This window comes from Heliconius melpomene, chromosome 15 (genome assembly GCF_056956725.1).
Source record: "Heliconius melpomene rosina isolate 202511_hmr_F chromosome 15, ASM5695672v1, whole genome shotgun sequence".
In the NCBI taxonomy this organism is placed as follows: domain Eukaryota; kingdom Metazoa; phylum Arthropoda; class Insecta; order Lepidoptera; family Nymphalidae; genus Heliconius; species Heliconius melpomene.
The window spans coordinates 9,735,325-9,758,282 of record NC_140403.1 but is presented as its reverse complement, the minus strand read 5'-3'; the positions used below and the strand labels follow the sequence as shown (position 1 = coordinate 9,758,282).

The 22,958-nt window shown below is 36.5% G+C and overlaps 1 protein-coding gene and 1 non-coding gene across 3 annotated transcripts; both read left to right on the top strand.

The window, feature by feature from the left end:
* Window positions 1-1,356: 1,356 nt before the first annotated feature.
* On the top strand, window positions 1,357-22,935 carry LOC146531659 (solute carrier family 23 member 2). 2 transcript variants are annotated; one of them, XM_085197911.1, is made up of 15 exons: window positions 1,357-1,597; window positions 7,036-7,093; window positions 10,918-11,022; window positions 11,346-11,466; window positions 12,891-13,124; window positions 13,772-13,907; window positions 17,738-17,858; window positions 18,586-18,727; window positions 19,051-19,164; window positions 19,556-19,699; window positions 19,902-20,045; window positions 20,257-20,411; window positions 20,634-20,700; window positions 21,506-21,623; window positions 22,118-22,935. In XM_085197911.1, exons 2-15 carry the CDS (start codon window positions 7,043-7,045, stop codon window positions 22,203-22,205), a joined length of 1,740 nt encoding a protein of 579 aa, XP_085054037.1. In that variant the 5' UTR covers window positions 1,357-1,597; window positions 7,036-7,042; the 3' UTR covers window positions 22,206-22,935. The 2 variants fall into 2 exon arrangements, with proteins under 2 accessions (XP_085054037.1, XP_085054036.1); XM_085197910.1 differs by having other exon boundaries at window positions 10,915-11,022.
* On the top strand, window positions 16,763-16,834 carry TRNAA-CGC (transfer RNA alanine (anticodon CGC)). The gene has a single exon. It is a non-coding gene; the product is annotated as a tRNA-Ala (tRNA).
* Window positions 22,936-22,958: the final 23 nt, after the last annotated feature.

The window sequence follows — 22,958 nt, the reverse complement described above, 5'->3', positions numbered from 1 at the left end:
GGAACCTAGTGTAACACTTCATTCCCCACTTTCTGCTGATTTCTGGAGGCATTGCCCTACTGACATAGCAACACCGGTAGGGTAGGAAAGAGGGTATTCTGTCCCTGAAAGATTGCAAGCACAATGTCGCTGTTTGTGAGGATGCCGACGGCGGTAAGGACGTCCCCTGCTGGAGTCGAACATCGGCTTGCGGCCGTCGAGCGGACTGGATTTCGATTAACACAATTCCATGCTTTTATAGACTTGCACCTACACTTACCCTGTTCTACACGAGTTTGTTAATAATATTGCAAAATATTATTAACAAACAACAAAATTGTTGCAAATATCACAATAATACGTATATGTAAAATTGCAGCAGGTATATTTAATCAGACATGACTCATCTGTGTAAAGAATATAAGAGGATATTTACAAACAAATTATGACGCTGAAAATTACAAACAAAAATAAAAGCTCTAGCTAGTGATTGCGCAGAGGCACAAGCGTGTGACTATAAACGCGATAGGTTGTAGGTTCGATTCCGACTCGGGGAAATGAAATATTTATTATTTTCATTTCTTCGATTCGGTGTGTGTTCGAAGCGCGAAGACGAATTCCGCCACTCAATAACCAATGGCTCCAGAGTTTGGCGGAGCGGAGTATCTTAACCTAGGGCTGCGTCTGCCGCCGCCTACCTTGCTACATGCCAGATACAGCGACAACCTGAAAAAAAAAATACAAGCAAAAATTAACTACACATAATATAAAGAATTACATTAACCTTTTTGGGGCAGTGGCAACGTGTGACTATTAATGCGACGGTTGCAGGTTCGACGTCCTTTCGGAGGAATGATTATATTTATTTATTTTTATCACCCATCTTTAAAATTTTGAATGAAAAACTTGGATAGTGGGGAAAGGAGTGTTGGTTCATTAGCTGTTCCCTCTTCCTACGCTACCTACTATGCGGGGAAAAGCGAATATAAATCCATACGAGAATGACAGGTATATTTTCGTTTTCCGTAAGACAAAGCGCGGCGTTAAATGCCAACACTGTCCTCAAAACCGAATGGTGTCCTAACACTATGGTATCCTACCCTGCAATATGAAGGATAAAGAGTGAAGCTAAAAAGAGAAAAAAAATTAATGATAATTATATTAAAACTTACTGACGATAACTTTTTGTAATATAAACAGCAATTAATACAAGTAATATTTTAATATTAATTAATAAAAAGTTATTCCACACTTATACATAATTAAAAAAACAACACAAAAATTTCGTATATATTTTCTAAAGAGTATTAATAATATAAATAAAATCAACAATTCAACAGATGAAATCGTTTAGTCATATTGTGGAGATCAATTAGTACTGTCGTCTACTTGTTCTTGTTCTCAATCGTTTAGTGCCATACAGTGTTTATAGTTGTCATAGCGCGACGTCTGTTTTGTGAAATAAATATATGTATAAGAAAAATAATTTAATTATATAAAATTAATAAAATTAAATACAAATAAATATAATTAATTAGTTAAATTATAGTATAATATTCAATTTAGTAGTTTAGATTATATCTTTCAAGTGATTTTTGTATGTGGCCTGGTTAATTTTGTAAGTATTTTTTAATTAGTTTTAGTTACACGCGTTGTTCCTTATATAGTAGGGTAGGCAGAGAGAATCTAGTGTTAAGATACTGTTCTCCACGCATTGTTCAATGTACGAGACAGGCGGAACTTAACATCGTACTTATTTATTTCAAATATTTAAATCTTAGCTATTTACTTTATAGAAGTTCTTTTAAAAACAAATTATTTTTCTGTTCATTTTTATAATAGCAACGAAATACAATGATAATAATTAAGGTCAGCTGTGGCATAGGGGTACCAGCGTGTGAGCTGTAAATGCAATGGGTTGTAGGTTCCATTCCCACTCGCAATACCCAATGCCTCCAGAATTTGGCATAAAGTGGGGACGGAAGTAACTTAATGGAAATAGAGTGTCATAACAATAGGGTCCCAGGTCCCGTTTCCAAAGGTTCCAAGATTTACCTAAATTGCATAATTTTATGCAATAACAGATACTAATAATACTAGGTCGTTTTAATTTATAAACAAAGTTTCTTTCATCTCAGTCAGTTACGGGTCGATATTGTAGCATTATTGAATCAGAATTAATTCTTAATAGTTATTAGAATGCAATTTAATGAACAAAGTTGAATAAATAAGTAATTAATTCTTTTAATCATTTAGATTACATTATTTTTTTTATTAAATGAATTAAATTTCTTCTACTTTATGTTTACCAGAGGAAATAAAAATAATTCATTCCCTCTAGTGGGAATCGAACTGACAAACGTCGCAATTTTTTTTTATAAATTATTAATTTATTATATTTATATATAAAAAGTTTCTTTATCACGATACCTAAACACTTCAATTAAAATAAATTTAAGGAAATTAATAGATATCAGAATGGATGTAAACGAACCGTGTTATATTTGTAATAATTTAGATTGTTATAATTAAACGAATGACTTAATAGTAGGTATCAGTTGTAATGTCTAGAGTTAAAAAAAGAGTTAAAATAGTTTCATGCTTTATCCCGTATATAGCAGGTTAGGCAGAGGAAACGTAGTGTTAAGATACTATGTTCCCCTTCACGCTCAATATTCGAGACATTTGTGTTGAGTAAAGGAAATCAACGCCGTGTTTTGTTTTTCTATCACTTGATATCAAAATATTTTATTCCCACGTGTGGGCAACGTTACCCACATTCTAGAAGGGTACAGGTTCAAATCTAGCTAACTGTAATCGAAATTTAAGCATAAATAATATACAATTTATTTACAAGAAATAAGAATTGTAACAACGACCTCGTGCAATTAGTACCTAATTTGGAGTATTTTTTGTACTACCGCCATTATATATTCATATCTACATGAATATAAATTAGTACGCTATTAAATTCTCCATTTGTATTTTTCTTAGTTCAACAAAACTGTGTTTTAAAAATGTCCATTTAAATATTAATTTAAAATTATTAATACATAAATATTAATATTAAAATGAGTTTGGTATCAACTTAAAATTTTAAATTCCTACATAATAGTTACTTTTAAGTATATATTTTGTTTAGCCTCACGTTGATTTCTTATCGTAGGGTAAGCAGCGGGTATCTAGTGTTAAGATACTCCGTCCCCCATTTTCCGCCGAATTCTGGAGACATTGCATTCAACAGAATGGCGGAACTCAACGTCGCGTTTTTCACCTCAACACCAGAGCGAAGAAATGAAAATAATAAATATTTAATTTCCTCGAGTGAGAATGGAACCCACAACCTGTCGCGTTCGCAATCACACGCTAGTGCTCCTGCACTACGACTGGTCCCTGGTCGAACACTAGGTTATTATAAAAATATAAAAAAAGTTTGCTAAAGATCTTAATGAACACTCAAAGAAAATTGATTAAAACGATATGTACGCAAACATAGCAACGTCATTTATACAAACAATATAAGGATTAGAACCCGTGACTGCCAGACCATATGAAAAATAAAATTAACGAAAAATGATAATGGTATTTGGTTAACTAATAAACGATTCAAAGGCGAGTCCGGTTCGCACTTGACCACTTTTTGAACACCTTTATTTTGTTTAACATCGATTGTCTTCTCCAACTTCTTCAACAAGTTCCGTGAGAAATTTGCAGTTAATGAATTATAATTTATGTTATAATAATTTAAGTATCATTTTAGAGTCATTTATAATAAAGTTTTAATTGCTAGTTGGCGAACAATTCTTTTTATGTTTAATAGAACAATTCGCTGGTTTAATAATAAACGAAAAAAAACACAAAAATAAAGTTATATTAAGTATTTTTAAGGAAACATGATATTAAAATGTGAAAAATAAGTCTCATTCGACTACAAAGCGAGTTTGACAATAACAGCGTCGTACTACACCCAATAGTATACTTCTTAGGTAAACTAAATAGTATTATTATAAGTAACAAAGTTTAAGAGGAAATTTTAAATATTTAATACCCCCGAATGGGACTCCATTATCGAACCCATAATCTTCGCGTTTTACAGCCGCACTCACCACGACAGCATCAACGGATTATACAATTAATGAATGCTCTATCGAATACTACGTGAAGAAGTTTTGGGTAAAACCTAGACCGAGAAACTTAGCTCAAGGAATTCCCCTTTCGGCAATCCGCATTTTCGTATATATAGTTATTTTGCAGGAGCAGACTTAAGTTTAGTTTGAACTAATCTTTTTGGGAAAAGATTTTTTTTTTAATTTTATTCGTAAAAAATCTGAGGTGGGCACCAGATTATTCTGAAATGGACATGGACCGACGGAGAAATATCGCTATTATCCTTTTTATTAATATTAGAAATGTAAAAGTCTGTAAGAATGTATATTTCTTCCACTTTCTGTCCACTGTTGAACGAATTTCGATGAAACTTTATAGTAATAGTCACCCATTACCGTAGCATTCAATCTATTGATTTTTATAAAATATTTCTATTACGTAATTTGTAATATTAGATTACATATATAAGTATAACTACTATAACTTTAACGATACAATTATAATAAACGATAATAAAATATGTGCATTCTCAATTAATCAACCAGTTTCGCTTATTATTATACTAGTGGACCCGGACGCGGCTACGCCTGCTTCAACTATAAGAATATTTATTAAATATATTCATTAAATTATTTTCAATTTTCAATAGAATTAGTAAGAAAATATAAGCTTAAATAATCAAAAAGAATAATAAGTAGATACACATTATTAGAAAATATTATCTGAGTTATTGAAATTAACCAACAAAAGAATTAAAAGTAACTAAAGGATAGATATTCTTAATATTAGAAAAAGTACCTAAAGTTTTCCGTGCGTGCGTACATAGATATCGACTCTACGAAATAACTAAACATTTCTCTCTATTAAGCAGGATAATTTTAGCGGGCAATATCAAATAAAATAAGAAGAGAACCAAAGTGTAGCTTAAATTAATTATAAACAGCAAATAATTACATAAACATTTACAATAGTTCGAAAATGTATGAAAATTTATAAAACCGTCAACGTCATCTGGCCGTTTACGTCGGTCATACTGAGCCGCCCGTAGGCTAGGTCATTTGGAATCAGTGACATCTCCTTAATTATTTATTAGTATGTTATACAGTAAACTATAATTTCAATCTAGATAAAATGCTAAAAGTGACTATTATATTTATTTTCATAAGGATGAATATCAAAACGTCGCGGTAGCGGTCGCGTAGCAACGACGGTTGTTATTAACATGGCAGAATAAATTGCATGTCAAATTAGAATGTACTTTAAAATATATTAGTATATATGTGTAATGTAATGTTATATAGCCTATAGCACTTCTGAAGAATGCAGCTTTCATACAAAACAAAAACAATGAAAACCGGACCAGTAGATCCAGAGATCTTAGCGTTCAAACAAACAAACAAACAAACAAACAAACAAACAAACAAACAAACAAACAAACAAACAAACAAACAAACAAACTCTTCCGCTTTATTATATTAGTATAGATGTACTTATTGTTATTATTATTATTAACAAAGCCGTTGTGACGCAGTAATAGGGCTTGACAGCAATCCCAGAGAATATTTTTTACACGCTCTGCCAATGCACTTTCAAATATTACAAGACTTAATCAAAGTCGCATCGTCTTTCCATATAAGTACATATATTGACATTCAATTTTTTTTAATAAATATCACCTTCACGCTGTATCCCGTACATAGCAGTGTAGGCAGAGGGAACCTACTTTTAAAATACTCCCATGTACCTCACTCTCCACCGAATTCTGGAGACGAAGAAATGGAAATATAAATTTAAATAAATATTTCATTACTTCGAGTGGGATTCGAACTCACAACCAGTCACGTTTACAGTCATACTTTGTGCCCCTGGCCTCTTTTTGTTTTTAAAAATTCTACATAATATTACTTATGTCATTATTGCACAAAATGAGCGATATATGAAATATCCTTGAAAAATACAGTACGACACTCGAAATTTGCATAGATATAAAAACGACTATTTACGTTTATATGAATATTTAAGATTTTTTTTATCATTTCCTTCCTGTATTTTTTTTATCGAAATATAAATGCATAATATCAAATTAAATGTATCTAAATGAAATTGACAACCCATTTGGAATGTTACCCAAGTGTAAATTTGAAACCGGAAGCATTATAGTTTTACATAGTTTATAAAGGCATAGATTAGATTTATTTCTATGGTATAAGTTAATTTATCGAGAAGCACTCTAGCTAGAATATAAAACATTAAGTGTTTTAGTTTAATTCACTTTGACAGCGGCCAGAGATTACCAGAGTGCCAGAGTTACCTCACGCAGTCAAGGATTTGTAACTCTCAGAGAGGTTTGACACTATAGTACCAGTCATAGTTCTCAGTCAGATCTGTCTATTGAAAATATTCTTATATGAGGACTAACTATCACGCATATAAGAATATTTCTTATACATTCATACAAGAATATGAGATCGGGCCGAATAACGACTGTTTCATTATGCAAGCGAAGTCGCATGTAGAAACCAGTTTCATATAGTACGGAAATAATGTAATACGTGTGAAATTGCCCTTATCATGATAGCACCCCTATTTTTGAACATTTAGTTCCAGTTAATTAACTTATCATATACTTAATTTCATTAGCATTGAAAAAAGGAGCAACTAATTTTATACTATCTGTCCAATTATAGTAACTTTGTAATTATGTCATTATGGAAATTGTTATGGAAAAAGTCAGTAATGAGTTCGATTTTCGTTTTCTTAGTTTGGTTTAACGAGGGGCGGCGTTTAGTTCCGCCACTCAACATACAGTGTATCTAAACTATCCTGAAGTTGTACATTTTATGGCTGGCTATGTCTTGGCTGAATGTCAAAATATTCTATAGAAAAACAAAACAAATATAATTGTATTGTATCGTATTAAAAAAAAATCTATTAATTATTCTTCCACAGATAAAAAATGGTACATCACAACATACAAATAGGACTTGAAAATATTACAGGAGACTTGGTAAGTTGATTTCTTCTGTTGATTATTATTTAGTTACTATTTAGTTTGAGTGGACGAGGTGATATACGTATATAGAAGCCGTAGCATTTAGAATATTCAGAGGGTGTCCAGACTAATATCTGTCCGATATTGGTTTGTGGGCATACGGGTACGCGACCCCGGATCCTCGAGCCGCCACTCTTATATCCTCATCCAGTCCGTAAGAATGGTGTCCCCCCCCCGTCTCCTCCTTCCTTAGCTCCCTCCTTCCTTTTCCTATCCTACCCTTCTATTTTCCTCTCCCTTTGGTTTTCCCCACAAAGGGGTTTGGAGGTCAGACGGCAGTCGCTCCACGAAAACCGCAAACCGCCAGTACATGAAACGGAATAAGAAAAGACTGGGTACAGCTAGGGCGTCGCCGCAAAACGACGCGCAGGCACATCGCCCTACACCTGCGATAAGTGGGCAAGGGCTACCGTGTCAAGTACGGGCACGGTTAAAGACGCAAGTACCCAGACGAAAACTCCGCTTTGCAACGTGGAATATTGGCTCTCTAACCGGACGATGCAGGGAACTCGCAGATGTACTCATGAGACGTCGGGTCCAGTGTGCTTTCCTCCAGGAAACTCGCTGGAAGGGCAATAAGTCCCGTAACATCGGACAGGGTTACCGGCTTATATACACTGGGTCACCTTCGGGTAGAAACGGTGTAGCGGTAGTGCTTTCTGAAGAGCTTCAGAATGGGCTCCTTGAAGTTGACCGTCGCTCCGACCGCTTGATGCGAGTGAGGGTACTGATTGAGGGCGTTATCACAAACTTAATCAGTGCCTATGCTCCCCAGGCGGGATGTAGCGCGGCCGAAAAGGAGACATTCTGGGAGCAGTATGAAGGGATGCTACTTGCTGTGCCGTCTACCGAAGTGGTCTTAGTTGGGGGGGACTTGAACGGGCACGTCGGTAAGGCTGCTGAGCCGTATAAACGTGTTCACGGGGGTTTTGGGCACGGTCTTCGCAATGCAGAGGGAGAAAACATTCTGAGAACCTGTATTGCGTCTGATCTGGCCGTCGTGAATACGTTCTTCCAAAAGAATTCTCAGCACCTTATCACGTATAAGAGCGGGTCCCACTCAACTCAAATAGACTACTTATTGACCAGACGGTGTCATATGGGCAGGGTAACTAACTGTAAGGTCATTCCAGGCGAAAGCCTAACGGCCCAACATCGTCTTCTTGTCATGGACTTTAACGTCACTCCGAAGAAGAAAGTAGCCGAGAAACGTAGGCCTCGGATCAAGTGGTGGTTGCTGAATGGACCGATGCAGACCGACTTCCTGGCAGAGGTGAAAAGTCACGATATTTCGACGAACACCGAGACTGCTCAGGATGCTTGGGATCGGGCTCAGTCGGCAATCATTGCGGCGGGCAGGCGAGTTCTTGGCCTTTCTAGGGGAGGACGTGTCATCGACAAGGAGACATGGTGGTGGAATGACGAGGTGCAGGAGGTGACTCGTGAAAAGAAGGCTGCCTTTAAGAAGTGGCAGGAATCCAACTCTCCTGAAGACAGACTGGAGTACACAGTAGCTAAACGTGCCTGTAAAAGAGCTGTAGCCAGAGCCCGCAGTGAAAGTTTGTCACCATTGTATGATAAACTTGAAACTGTGGAGGGGCAGAAGCTCATTTACAAACTGGCACGTTCCCGGGATAAAGTGACGCAAGATATCGCAAAATGTCTTTGCGTCAAAGATGCGAAGCGGTGGGACCTGACGACATTCCGATCGAAGCGTGGAAATCGTTGGGCTCTCTTGGTGTGCTCATGCTTACTGACCTTTTTAACCATATCTTGAACACTGGTAAGATGCCGCATCAGTGGCGGCTTAGCTTCATTACCCCTATTTACAAAGGAAGGGGCAGTGTTCAAGATTGTGGTAGTTATAGGGGCATTAAGCTTCTGAGTCATACCATGAAGCTCTTCGAGCGCATGATCGACCTCAGGCTCCGCCGAGAGTGTACTGTCTCTGAGTCTCAATATGGATTTCAGCCAGGATCGGGCACCATGGACGCCATTTTCGCCCTCAGAACTTTGATGGAGGCATACAGGGAAAAAAGGAGAGCTCTGCATGTGGCCTTTTTAGATCTGCAGAAATCCTTTGACTGTGTGCCTCGTCAGTGTATCTGGTGGGCATTGCGATCCAAAGGGATCCCTGAGGCCTATATTGAGATTATCAGAGACATGTACCACGATTCCGCTTCTATGGTTAGGACTGCTGTTGGCGACACTAGACCCTTCCCGATTACGGTGGGGGTTCACCAGGGCTCGGCTCTTAGTCCGTTCTTATTCAATGTAGTGCTCGATACTGTCTCGGCTCACATCCAGGACCAGCCTCCATGGCTGATGATGTATGCCGACGACATAGCACTCATTGCCGAGAACCGACTGACGCTGGAGCGTAAAGTGAACCTCTGGAAGGGTACGCTTGAGAACGGCGGTCTTAAACTAAATGTGTCGAAGACAGAGTACATGGCCTGCGGGAGCCGGGACTCGAGCACCATCCTTATAGGTCCTGAGCCAGCCGTTAAGTCGGAGAAGTTCAGGTACCTTGGATCCGTTATGCACGAGTCTGGAGGCATCGATCACGATGTCCATGGCCGGATAAGCGCTGCCTGGCGGGAAATGGCGGGAGGTCACTGGTGTGGTCTGCGACCGCAGAATACCGCCCAAGCTCAAGGGGCTGATATACAAGAGCATCGTCCGACCGGTTCTTTTATACGGCAGCGAATGTTGGCCAGCACTATCTCGGCACACTTTGAGCTTCACGTCACGGAAATGAAGATGCTGAGGTGGATGTGCGGCGTAACGCGGTCTGACCGCATACGCAACACATTCATTCGAGGTAGTCTTGGGGTCCATGACGTAGCGGATAAGCTCCAAGAGAGTCGCTTGAGATGGTTTGGCCACGTTACGCGCCGGCCTAAGAACTATGTCGGACGCAAGTGCCTTGCTATACCAGTCCCTGGGGTGCGACCTCCCGGACGCCCAAGGAAGCGCTGGTTGGATGTTGTGATGCAGGACATGAGAGCCAATGGTCTAACCACCGAGGATGCAAAAGATCGTGCAAAGTGGAGTAGGTTGTGTAGGAAGGCAGACCCTGGCAATAGCCGGGATTAATGCCAGGAGGAAGAAGAAGAGAAGCCGTAGCATTTAGCGCTCCGTGCTCTCTGTCAACTTGGATCCCATTCAGATACTTCCATTCTCCACTTTCTGCCAAATTCGTTAAGCAGTGCGGGTTGAATACAGCGCCGAGCTTTATCGTTGCCATGGCGAGGCAATGAAAATATTAAATATTTCCTTCCCCCGAGTGAGAATCGAACCCACAACTGTCGTGTTTACAGGACGCCATACGCCACGACTGCCTCTATTATAAGTATTTTAAAATATATTATTTTCCATATTAAAATTTACCATGTAAATTGCAACTGTCGTGCATATTTCGATGTCTGAAAATTTACATAATAATATTTAAGTGAACACGTCATTGATACAATTTGCATTTTTTCGTCATTTATAAGCGATATTTAAAAGTAGTTATCTGTACTATTTTAAAATATAACTTTTGTAGCACAAATAGCAGGGTAGGTAAAGGGACCCTGGGAATCTAGTGTAAGACACTCCGTTCCCATTAAAACAAGTGTCTTTCGTTCTCCACTTTCCAAGGAGGAAATGAAAATATAAAATATTTCATTTTCTCAAGTGGGAATCGAACTCAAGCCTGCCGAGTTTCGCACGCCTCTCGTTAAACACGCGTTGTACCTCTGTAATAATATGTTTGATTTTTATTTTTCCAGCAGAATCCAGCCAATGTGCCAAATGGTGATGCGGACCGCAAGGGCAATGTCACGTACGGCATCGACGACGCGCCGTCTTGGTACCTGTGTATATTTATGGCGTTACAGGTGAATTTACTCTTCTTTATTTGAATTAAAATACAATTTTTTCGTTATTGTCATATTCGAAGTTACTACCTTATATGGCAAATGTCCATGTAAGGTAGTAACTGAGTGAAATAAAAATAATATTTTTAGTTAGTATTTGTTTACGCTTTATTTCACATTCAGTAGGGTAGACAGAAGGATTCTAGTATTTAGACACTCTATTCTCACATAGTAGAGTAGGCAGAGGGAACCTGGGAATCTAGTGTTGACATAGACACTTTCGTTCCCCACTTTCCTCCGAATAATAAGACATTTGTTTTGAAAAAGATTTCATTTATTTACAGCACTACCTAACAATGATAGGCGCCATAGTCGCCATACCGTTCATCCTGTGCCCCGCGCTCTGCATGGAGGAGACGGACCCGGACAGGTCCAACATCATATCCACCATGATATTTGTGACAGGTAAGGTTTTAGAGGCGATGTAACGCAGGGGTACAAACGTGTCACTGTAGACGTGAAGGTTGTGGGTTCGATTGAAACTCAGAGGAATGAATTATTATTTATTAATATTTTAATTCAAAGCGCGGTCAAGCCAAGGCAAAGCGGCGTTGAGGCCCGCAACTCAACATGTATTGTCTCAAGAAATTAGCTAAAACTGGGCAACGGAGTGTCTTAACAATAGGTTCCCTCTGCCTACCCTGCTATGAAAATGAAAAAAAATTACGAGTTATTGTCAGTGAGAACATAGTTATGTATATTCAACATTTTAAACCTATAAAGATATTTGGTTTTGAAAAATATTAATTTAAAATTAAAACTACAAATTATTATATATTTCTGTTTCAAATAAAACAAATAAATTTCTCACTTATCTCCATTAGTTTAAAAACTAAAATCTTAACAATCACTCTCAAGTCTCATATAAAACACACTTCAATGTAAGTACTAAGTACACAAACATCACGAACCAACCTTTCCACGATTACGTTAATTCTTTAGCACTATTCAGATAAAGGTGATAAATAAGGAATAATATGTACATTACATATCATTGAGGCCGTCCTGGCGCAGTGACACTAGCGTGTGACTGCGCGACCGTTGTGGGTTCGATTCTCACTCGGGGAAATTAATTATACTTTACTAGTGGACCGGCGCGGCTTCACCCGTTTGAATCATACGAATATTTATTAAATATATTTATAAAATTATTTTCAGTTTGGGGGTAAATTCTAATAAACCGTGAAACACGTGTTCAATGAAATATTTTTATGAGTCTGAATTTCAAATTTTATAAAAATCGATGCCGATATAAAAAAAAACCATACAAACTTTCAACCCCTTATTTGCAGGGGGTGAATTCTAGAAAATCATGAAAGACATGTTCAATTAAATATTTTTAAGAGTCTAAATTTCAAATTTTATAATAATCGGTGGCGTTTTAAAGATTTTTCCATACAAACTTTTATCCCCTTATTTGCACCCTTGGAGAAGAATTTTAAAAAACCATGAAACATGTGTTCAATTAAATACTTTTAAGAGTCTGAACTCCAAATTTTATTAAAATTGGTGCCGATTTAAAAAAAATTCTATACAAACTTTCAACCCCATATTTGCACCCTTAGGGGGAGAATTCTAGAAAACGATGAAACACGTGTTCAATCAAATAGTTTTAAAAATCTAAATTTCAAATTTTATAAAAATCGGTGCCGATTCTCCACTTCTCCGTTCTCCACTTTCAACCGATTTCTGGAGGCACTGCGTGTTGAGTGCACTTTGTTCCGTTACCAGAGAACATAATGTTTAGAGCTGTCCTTAGTCAAATCAGAAATTCAGAGCTGCCATAAAAGTTAACATAATATACCTTATTTTTCTTTTATTTCCACCAGGTCTAATAACATGGCTTCAAGCAACGTTCGGGTGCAGATTGCCGATAGTCCAAGGTGGTACCATATCCTTCCTAGTGCCGACGTTGGCCATCCTCGGTCTACCAGCGTGGAAGTGTCCTGACCAAGATATTCTATCCGCGATGTCTGAGGATGAGAGAAGAGAAGTGTGGAAGAGTCGAATGTGTGAATTGTCCGGTGCTATAGCTGTTTCAGCGTTATTTCAGGTTTTTGGAGGTAAGTTTGGATGGTTATTGTTATTTATTTAAAACTCCATGGATTTAGGGCAAATTTGAAAATTTTGAGAATTCAGTATTAAGACACTGTTTTCTCTAGTTTCCTCCGAATTTTCGAGACATTGCGTATTGAGTGGCGGAACTCAACACCGCGTTTAGTCTTGCTCCCAGAGCGGATATGAAAATATTAAATAATTCATTTCCTCGAGTGGGAATCAAACCCATATCCGTCAGGGTCAGGTTTGCAGTCAGGGATGGTTTTGTCATTAAGTAGTTTTCTCTTGAGTTATATATTGTATAAACTATATCCCAGTCAATAGAAGAGTGTAAAAATGAGACCTTTTTTACGTATCTGTAAACATTTTTTTTATTCAATCATTTTCATACGAGAATTAAATATGATGTTAATGGGATTAAAGAATTGTTTTTTTCATTAACATTTAATTTGTATAGTACTGACAATACTGACATTTTTATATTTATAATTTTTCGATACAAAAGTATTTAGTAAGGGCCTTAATTGAATAACTAATTTTACATTTTTGTATCTCGCGAGTATGTGACAATTTTAGAGAGGTTACACCAATTGCAAACTCTTGAGTGCACTCACTCTTCGTTATGTACCATACAAAATTGAATATTTCGCAGGTTATTTCGGTATAATCGGTTCTGTGCTCCGCATAGTGACACCACTTACTATTGCCCCAACGGTAGCTCTGGTGGGTTTAACGCTGTTCGAGCACGCCGCTGACGCCGCATCACAGCATTGGGGCATCGCTGCTGGGTGAGAACTAGATTTTTTTAATACTTTTATAATACAGTCAACGAGTTATCGCTGAAGTTAACTTACCTGAAGTTATTTTCTGGAAAAGGAAAATATCTTAGACAACTTAGAGAACACATTACGGTCGGCGAGTCCTGGCCGCCCTGAAGTATGGATTTAATTTTCTTTACTTTTACTTTGGTATAATATAAATAACATAGGTATTTCCACACAGACAGAGAGTGAAGAACGGAAACATCAAGATTTTCTCCGCCACAAATACTCGGTGAATGCATAAAAATATTAAAAAAGATATATAAATACATACGAACTAGGTCATATTCTACACTAAACGGTCTTTTATACAGTTAACTATCGATCTAAAATAAATAACATACGAGCTTCATATTATAGGTCACTTTTTAATAGCCAAAGCTATTCAGTGATAATAAATTCTGTGTCTATATATAAAGGTTATGTCAATATATTGAGGCTGTCGTGGAGCGTGGGTAAAAGGGCGTCTGTCTGTAAACGCGACGGTCATGGGTTCGATTCCGATTTGGGGTAATTATTTTCTTTTCTTCACGTCTGTTAACAAGACAAATTGCAGAGTTCCGCCATTTAATACGCAATGATTCGAAATTTGGGCGAAAAATTAGGACGGAATGTTTTACCGTTAGGTTTTTTCTGTCTATCCTGCTATTAACCCATTGCGGGATAAAGCGTGAAACTATTTAAAAATATAAAGGCACTGACTCCATTTGGCAATATGATTCACTTGAAGGATAGTTAGTAGGGCGTTCAGAGAAAGTTATTGAATAGAATCTTTAAAACCTACGCTTTAACGTGGGCGTTGATATTACGGTTACATACATGCTTACAACTATATAAATATTAAGGAGCAGAATATTTCTCAAAGAAAGTAATATTTATCTTAAAATATTCAAAGAACTTTTTTTCTTCAGTTCAAACCGAACCCAAAACTATCGCTTTTACAGTCCGACGCTGTTCCTCTGCGCTACAACGTCCCCTAAATTAATATTAAAGGTTCCCAAACTAAAAAAGGGCTTTTTAATTAAAATTTTACACCAATTTCCATCCTGGGAGTGGTCTTCCCTTGCACTAATTAAGTATACCTACCCAATACGTAGTGGGCGGTGGGTAGGAATGTCAAAGGTTATCGTCCCGGTGCACGGGGCTCTATCGATTTTAGTTTTCAGTGTGCATCATACCTGTATATGTATAAATTTATTATATATATATATGTATATGTCGAGGCAGTTGTGGGGTAGTGGGACAGCATATGATTATAATCGGGATGGTCGTGGATTCGATATTCATTTAGGGAATGATTAAATTTTATTTGTTTTCTTTTTCTCGCTCTCATAGACAAAGCGCTTAAGTTCCAGCACTCTACGTGTAATGTCATGAAATTTTATTAGAATGCCTGGAATGGAGTTTTTTAACAATAAGCACTCTTGGCACATGAACGTACTTAAAGATATTTTCTGGGGTGGGCGTGTACCTTAGTTTTTTAATTTCTAGGTGCAAATTTTTTGTTATTAAAATTTTTGGGGTGGGCACCAGACTTTTCTAGAGTGGGCACGGCCCACCCGGCCTCCCTCTTCGGTTAATTCGATTAATGAGTTCAATTTAAAGTACTTTAAAAGTATTAAACGATATTAAAATACCTAGGAAATATGCCATAGAGTATAAATTGATGTTTTTCATTATTCTAGAATTCTAGATCTTCTCAAAGTCCACTCAAACTATTACAAAGAAGTTATTCTCTAAAGCGCTCCACTCTGCGGGCTTTGTTTCCGTAATAAGTAGTTTAATAATTACTTTCCAAGAGAACAGTTTGTGTTTAAAACTGCTCGGGAAATATATTTATTATCTAGTTATTACATACATAATCCACTTGCTAAGTTCCATTTTTTCCGTATAGCAAAAGCAGAGGGAATCTAGTGTTAAGTAACACTTTATTCTCAACTTTCTGTCTAACTTTCGATATAATTCGTGTTGGCTGGTGAAATTAAGTTTCGCGCTTTATCTACGAGAGGGGATCGAACCTAGAACTTATTATATATTAGTATTGTAAAAATGTATTCATATAATAGAATTTCATATGAAAAGAAAGAATTTAAAGAAAAGAAGTAAAAAATAATAGTTTGTCACAGAATTTTTCTGCCATTTCAAAAAAAATTATGTGGTTATATAAGTATACAGCTTCACGCTCTATCCCGCACACAGCAGGCTATACAGAGGGAAACAAGTAAAGTCACCATATCTTTCTATGTATCTATTTATCTAGATCCTGACCTATATTTCGATCTAGGCTAAGTTTTTCGCATTGATTTTAAAATTTCATCATATTTACGTACCGGGCGGCGGGGCCGTTGCCATGGCGACGCGAGCTCAACAAGTGAATATTGATTCTGCACTGATGCAGCTGGACGTTGACCTCTTGTTTTACTTACCTATGAGCATGAATGGTAGCTTCCTGGACTCACATCTGACATCACTGACATTTCTTAAATTATATATAACTTGAATGTTTTGATTTTGTTTTGTTTTTATGACTGATACATTCACATATTTTAATTTTTGTGTGTAACATCGTTTATACTCTGTTTATTTTTATTTAGTTTTTAATAAATATTTAATTAGAATTTAGTCCTCGCTGTGTTTGAACAAAAATAAAATTATTAATTTTAATTCGAACTTCAGTTATATAAAATGTCTATTAAATTATAATATTTAAATTTTTGCATATTCTATTAATAATTATTTTGTAAACAAAGATTTTTATATATTTAAATACATATATAATATTATTAAGGATAAAGATGAATAATTTGACAATTTTCTTCGTCGGGGGTGTAACTCAGTGGTAGAGTATCTGCTTCGCATGCTGAAAGTCCTGGGTTCAAATCCCAGCACCTCCAAAGTCGCTTTTTTTATTAATATATTTTTTTATTATTTTTATTTTTTGTTCTTATAGAATTGTTTTATATTTATGTACGTTGTAGGAAATATGCCATTTCTTTAGTCCTATTCGATTTTAAGTTAAAATTTAGATTTTGTATATAATTTTTCTTATAAATTTTTTAAGCCATTTCTATTTCACATACTCTGGAGGCATTGTGTGTTGAGTGGCGTAACTCAATACCACGCTTTGTCTTGTTACCAGAGCGAACAAACGAAAATATTAAATATTTCATTTTCTCAAGTGGGAATCGAACCTATGACTGGCATCTAGATTTTTTTGGCAACTATATTGCATGAATAGTGGAAATAAAAATATATTTTTCTTAACATGTCAGCAACAAATTCTATATTGATTTTTTTATCTGATCTTAAGTTATATTTTTATTTATTATTTCAGTTGAAAAGAAAATATATTATACAAAACATATAACGAAAATTTCTAATATATTGTAATTTTTTTACCTGTATTAAAAAAATAGCAATATTAAGTAATAGCGTAATTCGTAAAAATAGAGATGCTCAAAGCGCCTACTACTTTATTTAAGGCAAACTTACACATCACTTTTTTTGCTTGTATAGTTTTTGCTGGTACGTAAGAAAAATATTAAAAATGTCTTATTTTTTTCAATTATAATTAAGGCTTATTACAATAAAGAATATAATATATTTATTTTTCAATTTCCCGCTGCATTCCCTATATAGCAGAGTAGACAGGGAACTTACGTATTGAGTAGAGGAATTTATTCCTCGAGTGGGAATGGAACCAATAACTGGCGACCATAACTTACCATAATTTATTACAATTAATCAACTCGGTTTTAAATCGACATATGCTTAACGTAATAATTAATTTGTTCCAGAACATTCATTCTACTCACAATATTTTCACAATGTATGAGCGAAGTTAAGATCCCGACGCTGGCCTGGAAGCGCGACGCGGGGTTCTCCATTGTATGGTTTCCGCTTTTCAAACTTTTCCCTGTAAGTTTTATAAAGTTACTTTATATGGTACATTTCTAAGCTCATTATAAAAACTTTTATATGTTCGATATATGTAGTATACAGGGCGGAAGAGGCAGCGCTTCTTTTATTGAAACTGCATATAGGGTAATATATTTCAAACCCACACCTAAGAAATTAATCAAGGTACCTCAACAGTTTGGACGTAGGATTTTTTTTTAATTTCACGATTTTTATCCTGTATTTCGTGTGACGCACACATACGTGTGCGACGTTTCCGATTTGACAGGTAAGTGTGTGCGTGCCTATGTTATACTTTACAAATGGCGTTTTATTTTAAAACGATAATTTTATTATTTATTTTGTTTGAAAAAACAACTTTTTTTATTTTTGGGAATTATTTTTTTTCCGAATTCTATTAGGCTTTAATAGAGTAGTTAAAACTGTGGTTTCATTTAAAGTGGTGCTGACAATTCCACCCTGTATATTGAGGCCGTCCTGGCGTAGCAGCGCGGAGTATGACTAAACATCACTCTTGCGGTTTCGATTCCCATTTGGGGAATGAATTATTCTCAATTCCTCATTCTGGTAACCAGACGAACGACCATGTTGGGTTCCTCCATTCGATACGGAAATTTGGCCAGTGTATTGGGAATAAAGTGTCTTAAAACTAGGTTCCTTTTGCCTACCATGCTATATGTGGGATATATACAGCTTAAAGTTACAAATTAATCTTTTCTACCTCTAGGTATTACTAACTATAGTCATAATGTGGGTGATATGCGGTATTCTGACGGCCACGGAGGCGCTGGTAGTGGGGCACCCGGCGCGCACTGACCTGAAGTTGAATATCATTCGCGACGCGCCTTGGTTTAGGATACCTTATCCAGGTAAAATAATAAGAAGACAAATTAAATAAAACAGAAAGATAAAATAAATAAATGGTTGGCAGAGATGAAGAACGTGGTCAAGTAACTTAGACAGGTCAGGTTTTGATAGGATAAGTGATGACGGAATGGTAAAAAGATTTATGTGGTAAATGTGAGTGGTAAGAGAGGAAGGGGAAGCCTTAGTTCACCTGAAGGTTCAAAACAAGTATGCAGAGACCATGGCGCTATCTTGAGTCTATGGAGAGTATAATAAAAAACAAAGATTAACTGATATATAAGGTGAATCTAACTTCTCATAATATATTTAAAAAAAACTCTATCAGGACAATGGGGCTGGCCAACAGTAAGTGTGGCAGGAGTGCTGGGCATGTTGGCGGGAGTGCTCGCGTGCACCGTCGAGTCCATCAGCTACTACCCCACCACGGCGAGGATGTGTGGTAAGAATCTCATCAATGACACGAGTTCAAATCCCCGTACGTTCTTATTTTCATAATAGAATCTGGTCACATTTAGGAGTTACGATACTGCAATATATTTTGTGTCTTATCCTGACGTTACATATTAAGTAATGGAATTAAATCCCAAGCTTTTTATCATCACATTAGAAATATTATAATATACATAGCTGACTTTAATACTTTAAATAAAGTATTTGCGCTTCGAAGGAGCAAAGTTCATTCTGATTCCGAAAGCCTGGTTTGTGTTCGTCTGCTAAAATATTTCTGGATATTAGACTCTCGATGGATTTCAAGAAAAATGGGTTCAAATTCCGCTACGTTAAAATGTTTATACGTTTCGTAATATATTGTTTTATACTGCATTTTATAGCGGCCCCACCCCCACCCCTACACGCCATCAACCGCGGTCTCGGCACGGAGGGTCTCGGTACAATGCTGGCGGGTCTCTGGGGCTCCGGCAACGGAACTAACACGTTTGGAGAGAACGTAGGCGCTATTGGTGTTACTAAGGTAGGTTTGATAAAATAAAATCAGTTTCACCCTGTATTTCGCACACAGCAGGGTAGGCAGTGGGAACCTAGTGTTAAGACCCTTAGTTCCCCACTTTTCGCCGACTTTTGGCTATAATATAAATTTTGGTAGTGTTATTTTATTGGAGACCTAATAAAATTTACCATCAGTTTCTATAATATTTTTTTGACATAACTTGTAGGTAGGCTCTCGTCGTGTAGTACAGTGGGCAGCGCTACTCATGGTGGTGCAAGGCGTGGTGGGTAAGCTAGGAGCGGTCTTCATCATCATACCACAACCTATTGTGGGAGGCTTGTTCTGCGTTATGTTCGGAATGATTTCTGCGTTTGGTAAGTTCCAATTATTTTATTTTGAATGTGAATTTGTAACTAGCTAAAAACTTTTTAAAAAGAAAAGCTTCATGATCACATGAGACTCAGCAGGGAGAGAGAGGGAGCCTCTAAGTGTTAAGGCATTCCTTTCAAATTAAGGCATTTCCTTTCCCTACTTTTCGCAATGTTGTTTTATCGAAATGCTTATAGCATACATTTCTCCACCTAGGTCTCTCTGCTCTCCAGTACGTGAATTTGAACAGCTCCCGCAACCTCTACATCATCGGGTTCAGCCTGTTCTTCCCGCTCGTGCTCACGCGGTGGATGGCGGCGCACAGCGGTGTTATACAGACTGGGGTTGAAGCACTGGATGCTGTGTTACAAGTATGCCATAGTAGTAGTATAGGATACAGGAAACCTAGTGTGAAATGCTCCGTTCCCCACATTCCAAATTGGGTCAGAGCCGCGCTTTGCCCTGACACCGGAGCTTTCAGAATTCGGCGGAAAGTGGGTCTCTCTGCTGTGAAATACAGCTTTCAAAATTTAGAAGTTAGAATAAAATAATTATTTTATTTATATTGATGCTTAATTTATGTTTTTGTTTAGGTATTACTCTCCACTTCCATCCTCGTTGGTGGCATCATAGGCTGTTTATTGGATAATTTAATTCCTGGTAAGTAAGCAAAAATGATTCCAATATTACTGAGTAAAACAAGAAATCTATTTTTTTTCTTTACTTTAATTAACCAGTTCTGTTTAGATTTTACTCATTATTAAGGAGGTTACATTTAAGTTGGTAGTTTTTTCTTTCTACTTCACGCATGCAGCAGGGTAGGCTGCAAGAGAGCAGTGTTAAAACACTTCTTTCTTCACTATCCGCTCGAAGTCGAGAAAGAAAGAAAGTTGCGAAACTTAACGTCAGTCTGTTCAAAGCAAGGAATTAGAAAAAGAAATGAAAATAATTATTATTGGCGACCCCAAATGGCGATCGAACTTACAACCACTGCGTTCAAATTCACAATCTCCAAGCTCCACTATGGCCTCAACCAGTAACATTGTTTAAGTTAATTTATTAGTCTACTTTCTTTTCTTCTTTTATTTAAACCTGCGTTTAACTTCTAAGCTGAATTGCTGATTTTTTCAATTAGCTTGAGTTCACAAAGCCGCAGGGAATAATGCAATTGCATTGAATTAGTTGATTCCATTATTCTTTAACAGAATAACTACAGACATTTTAAAGAGCATAATTTATATTGAAGATTCTTAGAAAAATACAAAAGTACTTTAAATAATAATTAAAAAATACTTTGACTAGAATAAAATGAATATAGTTAGGCTTTCGTGACCAAAATTGTAGATAAAATCTAATAAATAAAATCAAAGTTGATGTAATATTTTTATTTTATAAAAATTGTATAAGAAATTTTGGAACTAAATCAATATTTTAGTTCTAATCATACAAATATATACAAAACTAGGCACAGACGAGGAGCGTGGTCTAGAGGCGTGGGCGAAGGAGATGTCACTGGAGGCGGTCGGCGCGAGCGAGGACGGTGACACTTACGACTTCCCTATCGGCATGTCTCTTATACGCAGGTAAGTTTTTTTAGTTTCACGCTCTATCCCGCATATTGCAGGTTACACAGACGGAACCTTTGTTCTATAATAGTTTATTCTAACACTGTCCATGTGACATTACGTGTTGGGTGGCAGAACTCAACGCCGTGCTTTGCCTCGACACCAGAGCGAAGAAATGAAAATAATAAATATTTTATTTCTTCTAGTGGACATCCAACCCACTACCTATCACGTTTATAGTCACACTTTTCTACTCCTGGGCCACAACTGGCCCTTAAAAAATACCTACACTACCGTCATTCAGTCGTGGCCTCTTTAAAATTAGATGTGGATTGTTGCGCAGGTTTAATTTTAGGACAGTTCTTAGTTTTAGATATTTTGTTTCCGAATGCTCATAAGTTTAGAATAGAAAACCTTATTTCGAGGCGGCCACGACTTGTTAACCGTAGAGTAACTTAAGTTATTTTTTACCATTCGACAGTAAAAAATAAATTTCTATGAAACATTTTCAGATGGGAGTGGACCAAATATCTGCCATTCATGCCGACGTACGAGACCGGCAAGTTCACTGCTCTCTTCAAAAGGAAGAAAGAAATTTAGATAAATTTATTATTATTTGTTTATAGTTAAAAAAATGTTATATTATAATGGTTGTCTTAAATATTTGTAATGGATGCACCGAGACTTGTAAATTAAGGAATATGTATGTAAAATCGTATTTTTTTACTTCGCGTAGGTAGGTAGACACTATCCGTCGAAACGTAGAGGCATTGTGTATTTAGTGGAGGAACTCAACTGCGCGCTTTGCTTTAATCGTTAATAGAGCGAGAAAATGAAAATATTAAATAATTAATTTCCTCAAGTGGGAATCGAAGCCACAACAATGGTACGCATTAAAATAGCTAAGTGACAACGGTGACTCTGAACGTAGGTACAGTGTATTAATTAGAAACAATTAATGTAATGTAATATAGCCTATAGCCTGTAGCCTATAGCCTATATAGCCTTTCTCGATGAATGGGCTATCCAAAAAAAAAATCAATTCGGGTCTGTAGTTGCTAAGCTTAGCGAGTTCAAACAAATTTCTCAGTTTTATAATAGGATATTAATAGTATATTGGTATATGCTAAATTGTTTGAAAGATCTGGATTTGAACCCATTTTTTTCATAGATATTGTATTAATTTGTTACAATTACTTTCGAAAATCCAGTGCCTATTTCAAGACATTATTTTAAATATATTGTCTTGAAATAGGTATATATTATAAAAATATTATTGTGATTTCTTATATAAGAAAAAAGTTGTTTATAATAAAATAATTATTCCGCATTTCTTGTTTTAATAATAGGGCA